Raw genomic sequence first — 11,432 nt, forward strand, 5'->3', positions numbered from 1 at the left:
AAAAAAAAAGAACTCCACATTTCTAAACTTGTGACATGATATTATATCTTTTTCAAAGAAAAAATTTGTTTGTATCATCTGTCCTTAAAGAATTTGGATTTATCTACTGCTTGTCCAAATATACAAATTGATTTGTAAAGACAAAAAGGTGTTATGTAACTTTACATTAGATTTGTCTTTATTATAATTTTTTATTTTCTGATAACATTCACAAACAATTTTTCAGCTTTCTAGGTCATAGTTTTTGCACTTAATTTTACAGCAGAGTATTCCGTCAACCAAATAAATAAATAGAATTACAACTTTGCTGTTTTCATTTGTACTTAACATGCTAAATGTACAAAAAAGACCTTATAATTTGCACACTCCTCCTACGGAAGCCATTTAAAGTCTTCATAAATATCACTGTATAAAAAATATTATAATATCACAGAAAATACAGCAATATGTGACTCAGAGATTAAAAAGCTACATCTAGAAGCATTGTAATAATTTAATGGACATTATTCATGTTCTTTTCAAAAACGCATTAATTATTTTAGTTAAACATTCAACAGCAATCAGTAAAGTTTCACTTCTGTCAGTCAATGGATGGAGAACTGCTGGTCACCTTGACATACAAGATATCAGGTTCCATAAATTTCCATTAAATCCATTACATAAATTTCAGTAATTCGTAGTAAGTTCACCTTTGATATCAGGCTCACATCTACAAAAGGAACATTAAGTGGAAATGAGAATTGAGATCAAAAGTGAGGTTTTCTAATTTTTATGACCCCGGAGCATGTTCATGTCATACAGCAGACGACTGGTGTGACACATCACAGTGACAGGTGACACATCCGTGAGTTTCACACATAAACTGCATCTAATACTTGTTTACGAAATATTACAAATTTGGTACATAGGCAAACTTGAGATTTATATTTTCGGAAACAAAATGTGCTGTAATAGCAAAATAAATTTTCATAGAAATAAGGAAATTCGAAAATTGTCATGTTTTCTTACCTCTCTGTGACATCTGCATGTGTATTCCAAAACTTAAAACCATTATGCTCAACTTGTGGCAGGGATGGCAACAGGTTTTAAATGATAAATTGTTCTATATCATTATTCTAAAGAACACACAAAATCGAGAGTCAAAAGTGGGGCTTACCCTATCTTGACCTTTATGTTAACATGCTATTATAAATTAATTCTTAATCAAAATATTCTATTTTCTATTTAGTCGTAGCACACACCTGTTTACATTTCATTTCATAAATAGGTGTAATATTGAATAAATTGAAAGTCTGTCTTTAATTAAATTAAATCCTTATTGTAAATGAGAAATCGTTGATAATAATGAAATATATATTGCATTGCATACATTGTAATAAACACTTTGCACTATGAACTATGAACTAAATAAACACTAAAATAAAACTGCAACCAGCCCATTGAACATTTTTTTAATTAAATATTTTTATTAACATATTTTACACATAAAGAAGATTTTTTTGTGTTTAAAGGTTGTATATACAAATTTATGTACTAATTTTATCTGGTAAATTTGATTAATACTTTAAACAAATATCAGTAATGATCATGATTATTTTGTATTCATTAAATACTCTACAAAATTTTTCTTCTTATTCATTATAAATTTGGCAGTATAATTTAATTATAAGAAGTGTTTTCCAACTTCGACAGAGGAGCTTGAACAGAAAGCGCATGTATTTGTATATAATGTGTTTCTATAAATAGGAAGAACAAGCTGTGCTAATGCTGAACCTTCTTGTTTTGAAATATTTGAAGTAATCAACAAAATAAACATGCGGTTCTGTTTGACAAATAGATTTATAGAAAATATATAGGTGTCCTTCATTTTGAGAGATCATTATGCATGTATCTGTGTATTTTAACTTTTCAGTCTATTTCAGCGTATTTACAAATTTTTGCACTCAGAATCTGTAAAGATCCATGATTATCTAATATGCAAACTTAAATCTAGAGCACTGGTAGGGCTTTGGGTAAAAAGCTGCGTGGAGTGGAGTGGTAATGAAGAGTCATGGAGTGGAGTCTGTATTGTACGGAATGTTTGTGTGAATACAATCCCTCATGCAATATTCTTTTGGATGTGTATATAGTGAATGAAGCAAGGAATAAATATAAAGGAAGAAATCCATGAAAGCCAAAATCTAATAGTCTTCAAATATTACACAGAGAATCACATAGAAATGTGTTTAACCAAGACTGGAAAAAAGATTAAAAACTAAACATTGATATATGACCCTGTACTCCTATCCAAAACAGACAAACCTAGTATAGAAGTGTTCATAGCTTTAACGTCAACAAATGCAATGCTGAAATGGTCACATAAACTGAGATATAAAGGTACATAATTATTTTCAATTTCCATTTATTATGTATGTTATGTTTTAGAAATAAATTAGAAATGCTGTATAAAATGTTCCGCCTGGAATATACACTGTCAATAGAGGCACTCTTGGAGATGGATTTCGGGCGTCAGTTTGTCTCAATGCATATAGGGTGAAACGTAGGTTCTGAGTGTTAACCAAGAAGAAGCCAAGCGGAATTGAGGAGGACTTTGAGTTGAAAAATGCAAATGAGCTACTCCTGAAAAAATGATTGACGCCTGGAAACTAAATTGACGCATACAGCAGAATTACGCCTTGAAAGTCATTATTGTTATATAATACTAGTTGACCTAAAACCTATATATATCCAACATAGCAAGAATAAGAATTTACAGTACCTGAGAATGCTTCTATATCAATTTTTATTTAAGGCCTAAAACCTAAAAACCGTAGGAAAAAGCCTGATATTAAAAATAATTTGGTACTATGATAATTAAATCCCTAGTGTATTTGTTTTTTCTACTTTTATTTTAGATATAAAAACTGTCAACACCTCTTTCTACTGTTTGTTTGTTTGGGATAGGAGCACAGAGTCATATTACTTATAGTCTTTATCAATTGCCGGTATATGAAAAAAATGACCCCGTGTGTGACTTTTAAAGTCCATTAGCTTTTTGTCTGCATTAACTTTATTTCCTGTTTCATTTTTAAAAAAAATGATGTTGCAAGAGAGATCTATCGTAAGGAAACTGTTTTTAAATTCCAACTCCATATCAGTCCACTTTACTCCACCCCAATCCACTCAGTATTTTTTTTATCCCAAGCCCACTGATAGACAACACCTGAAAAACATGGCTGCTAGTTCAAAAAAGTATCAATTAGGCTCTCCTCAAGAGCACATTGTGATATGTAATCCCATGATTTACCTATTGATGTTATATGTGAGGACTGTGATGAATTTATTTGTGGTAAATGTGCCAAGACAGACCACACAGATCACGAATGGAGCACTATACCCACGGCAGCCAACCAAAGGAGGAGAGGTCTACTTAAATTTCTTAAAAAGATCAAGGAAGAGGATCTCCCTGTGATTGATGAGAAGATAGAAAAGATTCCACAACAGATCATAGAAAATAAAGAACTGTGTGAAACTGAGATTAAAAAGCTTCAAAAACATTACGATGAGACACTGAACAGGCTATTCGAAATCAGAAAATGCCACGGAAAAACACTGAGAGGCAATTTGGTTAAAAAGAATGATCAACTAAATTGTATGAAATATGAATTAGAGAAGAAGAAGAGAGGCATTGTTGACAGAGTGGAATTCATGGAGGAAAACAACAGCACCATGTCAGATTACAGTTTCATTGATAACTACAGAGAACTGACAAAAATGCTGTCTGAATTGGAGTTTCATACAAAAAACTGTAAACATTCAGTGAGGTTCAGTAGAGGTGAAATCAATGTTGGCTTACTTGAGTCTTTGTTAGGAAAAACTTGGGATATAGATAATATTGATGTGACTCATAAAAAATCATTTCAATATGGTGATAAAGCAATATCTGCTTTGGAGACTTTCACTAAAAATCAATGCTACATTTGTGAACATCAGTCTAAAATTATAGAAAAAGTAAACATGGAAGGTACCAAAAAACATAGATTTAGTGTCAACTCGCCTACTTATGACATGTGTGTGACTGATTACGGTGATGTTTATTTCACTGACTATTGTAACAAGTCAATCAGCTGTCTGTCACCATCAGGATCTGTGTCTACAGTCGTCAGTACAGATCCACTGGAACCAGGAGGAATCTGTCAGTCTGTGGGCGGTGGACTACTGGTCACCTTAAGTAGCAAGGAAGCAGATCCTTTCAAATTACAGTCACACAGTAGACGTGTGGTGAGACACATCACAGTGACAGGTGACGTCATTCATGAGTATGAGTACCAGGAGGACGGTCACACCAGACTGTTTACATATCCAGTTAGAGTCATACAGAATAGTGACTTTGATATCTGTGTTGTGAACAGTACAAGTCTGACTACAGGTGATCTGGTTATTATGTCTCCCTTTGGTCGTGTGAAATTGATATACCGTGGGCAGAACCTGACAGAGAAATTTTGTCCAGTTGATATAGTGTGTGACTCTCTCTGTAACATCCTTGTTACCGACTTATTAAACAAACAGATCCATCTGCTGAGCTTTGACTGTGAGTTTTTAAAATTCTTACTGACAGAGAATGAAGTGAACTCTCCATACTCACTTTCTCTATACGAGTCTACTCTGTGGATAGGATACTTGGAAGGACTTGTTAAAGTGTATCAATTCAAAGTGTAGAATGCAACAATATCAAAAATATTAATTTGATTCATTAATATGACACTAGAATAGCATAATGAAATTATAATTCATAAAAATCATCAAAATTCGTTTTTGTAGATACATTTATATACAAAGTTTTCTTATTTTGTTATCATGCAACCAAAATTTGTAATTCACAGATTTGTTAACTGTGGATATGTTCAATTGAAATATGTTCTATATGTACGAGGGTTGTTCAAAAAGTTCGTGGACTAGCGCCATAAAATTTAAACCACTTAAGATACATCAATGATTTTTTTTTAACATTTAATAAGCTTCATCTTTTTTATTCATGTAATACACTATACATCATTAATTATCTTTTTAAATAAATTGTTGAATTATTTTAAAGCAATGGTTTGTGAAGGCGGCGCAACCTTGAAGATTACATTTTTTTTCTACCTAATCGTAACAGAGAAAGAAAAATTATATAAGCATTTGTCATCCAAAAATCCCGTTATTTCACCCCTGTGGTATTACAATATTATACCGAACAATTTGCAATTTTAGTCCCATTCTGTTAGTTCTATGAAATTTCATCGTATATTTTATATGAATCGTCCAAACAATTTATGAGTTATATTTACCCAGCAGTCCCAGCTGTCCCTGGGACTGCTTTGTTCACTCATGTGTGAAAGAGGTTCTGAGTGACACGATAGCTCCGCCCCTTGTGTATTCTGAATTATCTGACTCCCTGTTGTTTTGTTAACTTGCAGCAGAGAGGAGTTTAAACTATTACTAAAACAGCAAAGAGTTCTTACAATCTTTTAGTAACTAGAGATTACATGAACATCACATTTTAAAGTGATTTTTTTCTAAGAATGAAATATACAAACACATTTAAAAGACTCTTGTTATCTAGTATTTAATTGGAAATTAAATGATTTGTGTTATTTGATATTTTCAGGGACTGTATATTTACACAAATGTAGTTTAGATTTTAAAAATAAAACTGTTAGATAGGGAAGTCAGGAGCGATTTTTTCCCTAAAATAAACTACATGTTCATGAGAAAAAATATCTTAATGTAGGCCTATTTTATAATTTAATGTAAAATTAAATACTCAAATTTGCAATGGCACTATCAAAAATAAAGAGTCATATTTAGATAAGAGATGTTTTTAAATTGAAAAATCTACATGCTTAACAAGTATTATGCTAAAAAAAAGTGTTCCATGAATCTCTCAAATAAAACCTAACAATTGATTTTATGGACATGATATAAAATTCTGCCATCACTTTTCCGTAACATAAACAATGTAACCAATTATTGGGGAATTTATAGATCAATTAGTTTTTAATTCATAAACAAGTTATTTAAAGAGTACATTTATTTAAAAAATAAACAGTTGGAAAATACTGGGAATTGTGATTTATTTCTTTTTCTTTGTTTTTCTTTACATGTGTAAACAATAAGTACACCTGGCTGATCATGTGTATAAATAAAATGGTATCAACACGTGCGATTTCAATCGCCTATGGGCAGAAAATCAACCATGCATGCGTTTGGGTACACATATCAATGTTATATATCATTGAATATGCTGCTCAACAATGACCCTAATTTAAATCTATGTAATGCAAATATATATATATATAAATGAAATGTGTATAAATTTTTTCCAGGATTAATTAATTTTAACATAATCTGAGGGTTTCATAAATTTACAAATAAAACACATAAAACTGAGTATTGAAGAGCTAGAGAAACTATTAATAATTATATTGACTTGTCAGTAAAAGTAATCATGACTGAAAAATAATACTTGGCAAAATTAAAAAATAATTTTTCAAAGATTATTAAGAAAATGCCTTTAGAGTATTCCGATAGAATGGAAATTGGCCTTACCCTACAATGATAATTAAGATCTATTTAAGGCTAATTCTGGTGAAAAATAATCAATTCAAGTTTAATTTTCTGTATAAAAAATAACTATGGTAACCAGTATCAATCACAGAAAAAATTGAATTGATATACCAGATAATTGTGATTAAATATTCATGTTTAGTGTATTTCATTTATGTCAGTGTGAAAGCTTTCTTTCTTCAGTAAATATTATTTCAAATTGTTTCTATGCACGTACTGGTCATAAATGTAAATGACCTTCGCATACTTAGGATTCCTGAACTACTACTCAGAATAAATTTCAGCTGCCTTTTATAGTTCCATTGTTTTTCTGAGTTAGCTCCGCCCATAAAATGGGACTGCTGGCACTTCTTTCTGGGACTGCCTTGCGTCAGGTTGGGTCTGGTCGGTACTTTATATCGCACGTACGACTTCGTACGTGCGAAATAGCATTTCGTACGTACGGCCTAGTATCTCGACGTACGACTTACTATCTTATACATATGACTTACTTTGTCTTACGTGCGACTTATTGTTATCTACGTACGGCTTATTATCTTGTACATTTGATGGACTTAGTATCTCGTACGTACGACTTAGTTTTGGTCATTTAAATGCTTATTTAATGCATTTCAACTGACATAACTCATTAAAAAAAATGAATCACATCATTCCCAACATGTATGCTCATGGGTCTATTTTTGTATTGCATATATAAATGCAGTTTAAAAAATCAAAGCAAAAGGCCTCATTTTATAATTCAGGGAAAAACAAGACGTACAACAAGAAGTCGAAACAAGGCAAACTTATATCTAACCGTGGCATATCTTTTCTGAGAAATGGAACTGGAATACGTATAACAGAACGAGGAAACCAATTCAGCAACACTGATAATCTGATTTTCCTTTTGAAGTAGCACATTTTCCGTTGGGAAGAAAAATTAAGGTAAATGAAATCTTTTTGATATATAAATGTAATTATACAATTGCAAACATGTTATGGATACATGTACATGTATATGTTCCATTGAGATATTTTTATAAACTTCGGATCTTTGACGAAGTTTGTGTATTAAAATTTATTTTTGATAAGCAATCATTTTACTCGTTTGTGTGAATGGTGTCGTTTTCTGAATTTTGTTACTAATTCAATGTATATCTAATTTCTTTATTAGCAGATACCTTAGTATACTCAAAACTACAATAACTGAATCAAAATCGGTCATACTGATTTTCTTTATATCTATAATGTACCCTTCAATCTTTTAAATTTAAAATTTCTCAAACCTTTCTTCTCGTAGGACTTTTCTTCAGAGAAATCACAGTATTAACCGTACTTCCGGAATGATATTATCAGATAACACGTGCCAATTTTATTATAACGCCAAAAACAAATTATTAAACACTATGAGCCGGCAAAATAATGTTTCTGGAAGAGTCGTATGAATGTAACTGTTTTGTATGTAATATGATCAATTTTTTTTTTAAAAAAATGTAGAAATATCAATTGACTTGAGATTATGACAATATCTTTTGATCCTTGAAATACTGTAGGTAGTTAATCAATTAATTATTAATAATTTGTTTTTATTCAGACAGCCATCAGAGCATGATTTTTTAAAAGCCAAGATTTATTCCCCCCATTTCATATTTTCAATTCAAACATATGGAGATAACGAACAGTATTTAAGATCAAAAGTCCAAAATACGATACAAAACAGGAGCAGAGCAACCAAGAACATCTAAAACATCAGAGGTGGGATCAGGTGCCTTTGAGGAGTGAGCATCCCAGGGCTGCCGACCGGTCACACCCGCCGTGTGCATCTTGTCATGATTGGGAAAAACAGAAAAATAGAAACGTAGACTACCGACAAATCTTATGTAATTACAAGTTTCAAAGCAATTCAAAAAAGAAATTCTATGGTCTTTTTAATTACCCTCTTTAGAAAAAATAATCCATCATTGGGTTTGTCTGTAACTTTTTTTGGATTTATTAATTTCGTTCTTTATTGATAAATGTTAAGATAAATGCTAAAAATAAGTTCTATCTATTGCCATTTTTGATTTCAATTAAAACTACCAATACAATAATCTAAATTTCTATAGGAGAATATTCTATCGCTATTCTCGATTTAATCTTCATTTTTTCTTTAACATTTCCCAAATAACTGCTCCTATTTCTCTGATTTTGAAAGTTCTGATATTCGTCAATACTTATGATATTTTTACATTTAAACATTCAATGAAAACACTGGCTATGTTGCAATAATACCTTTTGTAGTTATACCTCTTGTATCTTATTAAAGAACAAGATGGAGAGTGCGGAGCTAGAGATGCAGGTGTACATTGCTATTGGCTACATGTCCATATTCTCGGTGGTGGGAACGATCGGTAACGCCCTCGTTTTGTACGTCTTCCCCCGTTACAAGAAAAAGCTTACCTCAACCATTTTTATCCTTACCCTGGCCGGTGTCGATTTCGTCACGTGTTGTGTTACAATTCCCTCTACCATCGCTACAGAAGCCGCCAAATTTCAACTGAAATATGACATAATATGTCAGATTTATATTTTTCTTATTACGACAACTGTTCCGTTTTCGGCATTTGTCATGGTAGCAATAGCGATGGATAGATATTTATGCATTGTGTACCCTTTCAAACATGCAATGACAATACGACGAGCGAAAATCACTGTTGGGAGTCTCTGTGCGTTTGCTGCACTTCTTGGGATTACATGTTGCTCTCAATACAGAATAACACCAGTTCCCGTACCAACCGCAGTTTACCAAAATATCACCTTATTGCCAAATTCATCAATATCTTACATTTCACATCATGATTATGTCTGTTTGGCTCAAGACACGGAATTCCTTTACATTTATCAGAAAATATACTCGTCGTTGTTTGGAATTTGCGCCCTTATTATCATCATTTTGTACAGTTTGATATACAGATCCGTTTTAGCTCGTCGAAGAAATATTGGAATGTTTTTGTCCGGCAACTGCTGTGGAATATGGAGCTCTCAGTGCTTCACAGAACAGACTGAGATCACTGTTCTAAACAACAGAGACGTGAAAAATGCGCAGGACGATCACAAAGTAGAAGAAAAATGTAATAAGACTGTGCAAAAGAACGGAAATACACAGATTAGCATCAGGGACGTCATTTTAGAACCAGGAAGCGTGTCAAAAGCCAAACTTGAGAAAACGCGTATTGCAAACATTAAAACGGCCTTTTTGCTGTCTATCGTGGCTTTGGTGTTTATTGTTGCTTTTCTTCCTTCATGGTTAGTGGCCTTAAGGGTCCTTCCATTAAATATCATCGTCATTTACATGTATTTCATTTACAATGTTGTTAATCCTGTCATTTATGCCTTCTTTCACAAGACATTTAGGGAACAATTATCACAAAGACTTTGTTGTAGAAAATAGTAAATAGCGAATTCTCATTGTACGATATCCGAATTCATTTTTTTTAGTTTCGACAATGACGTGTTATTTGTAGCTGCATGTAGGATTTGCACTGTAAATGCGATGTACAAGTATTGCATAATTAGTGCAAACTATCTTAAGTTTCCCGAGAAAAAAATATCGAATATAACTTTTTCTTTCTAACTGCGCATATTTAGTAATCTATTATTTTTGTTTGTATCTTGCTTTCTTTTTAAACACACGAAAAAAACATGTGTAATATTAAGTTTTTTAATTTGTCAGCTTATCCGACAAAAATAAGAAGTGAAAACCTCACAAACATATGTGAATTTTGTTTTGTTGGGTTTTTTTTTTTTTTTAAAAAAAAAGGTTTGCAAAAGTAAGTTCAGGATGTGAAATGAATACTCTAGACTCATGAAACAGGGTTTACGGCGCTTTTATTTATAAGACAAACATTTATGGAAACTTTTGCTACAGAGAACAACACGTTTCCTTAAGATTTCCACTTTCTCAAATCTTGTTTAGAGAAGCAACATCCGTTATGTTGATTTTATGCTTTTTCGTATAACATTATATTCATTTTCTTAGAATAGTAGTCCAGTCAACAAAAAGTTTGTGTTCTTCAGTGTGGTAAACTTAAAGAGAAAGAAACATTTTTTCCAATTCTTCTTCCAAACATTTTGTCGTGCTCCGATAAACATGATAAGCCTATGTTTAATTTTTTTTCTTTCAGTATGTGCACGCAGCCCCATCTTTGGACAATCAATATTCAAAATGCAACTTTTGAGATATTTATTTTCAAAATGAAATATATGCACAAACTAAAATAAACTACGGTGAAGAAACAGTGAACAGTGAACAAACTGGAATATACACTCTCTGACGATGCTTCCATACATTTAAGACTTTTCATGGCTTTGCTGTTCTTGAGAGGAATGTTTTTAAGATTTTCCCTATATATTTCCATGTTAAACTTTGATTGCCTATTGTGACCCCACCCTACCCCCAGGGTCATGATTATCGGACAAAGTTTGATCAGCAATGCATCTGAAACATAATAATCGAACGTGTTTATGTTCTTCACCCTACAACAATAATGTTGTTGGACAGACGTTATAACTGGGTGACGTAAATATCGTTAATAATGAGAACTTTAAATACCTCAGTATAAGAGGGTCAAATATTATCGATGAAATATATAGAGACGAGTAGAGCTTTTTCAAAAACCTTAGCCATCTTTAGCAACGACCTTAAACATTTGGCATGTATGCACCTACTGGGCTTTCATGTGTTGTGTTCGGAGTTTATGAGGAAAGCCCAGGGTCTGGTTGAATGAAATTAAACAGAGAGTGCAAAACAAACAAAAAGAATAACTACCAGCTGAAAAGCTGTCATGTGATAAAAACATTTCTATATACGATGAAAAGTACAGAAA

General features: G+C 32.2%; 2 protein-coding genes across 2 annotated transcripts; both read left to right on the forward strand.

The window, feature by feature from the left end:
- Positions 1–2,040: 2,040 nt before the first annotated feature.
- LOC134237215 (uncharacterized) lies at positions 2,041–4,698 on the forward strand. Its single transcript, XM_062719319.1, has 2 exons — positions 2,041–2,064; positions 3,307–4,698. Exons 1-2 carry the CDS (start codon positions 2,041–2,043, stop codon positions 4,696–4,698), a joined length of 1,416 nt encoding a protein of 471 aa, XP_062575303.1.
- Positions 4,699–8,854: 4,156 nt separating this feature from the next.
- LOC134237204 (5-hydroxytryptamine receptor 2B-like) lies at positions 8,855–10,138 on the forward strand. The gene has a single exon (XM_062719307.1). It carries the CDS (start codon positions 8,879–8,881, stop codon positions 9,995–9,997), a length of 1,119 nt encoding a protein of 372 aa, XP_062575291.1. The 5' UTR covers positions 8,855–8,878; the 3' UTR covers positions 9,998–10,138.
- The last annotated feature ends 1,294 nt before the right edge of the window (positions 10,139–11,432 follow it).

The sequence above is a fragment of the Saccostrea cucullata genome, unplaced genomic scaffold (assembly GCF_032062105.1).
Source record: "Saccostrea cucullata isolate Sc308-1 unplaced genomic scaffold, CSIRO_AGI_Scuc_v1 ctg1558, whole genome shotgun sequence".
NCBI lineage: Eukaryota > Metazoa > Mollusca > Bivalvia > Ostreida > Ostreidae > Saccostrea > Saccostrea cuccullata.

What these genes read in the sequence shown, in the direction of transcription:
- LOC134237215 (XM_062719319.1), top strand. Translation starts at nt 2,041, where the DNA reads ATGAAGAGTCATGGAGTGGAGTCT. An exon ending in AGAGTCATGGAGTGGAGTCT is followed by an intron (nt 2,065 to 3,306) that starts GTATTGTACGGA and finishes GTTATATGTGAG; the next exon opens with GACTGTGATGAATTTATTTG.
- LOC134237204 (XM_062719307.1), top strand. Translation starts at nt 8,879, where the DNA reads ATGGAGAGTGCGGAGCTAGAGATGCAGGTGTACATTGCTATTGGCTAC.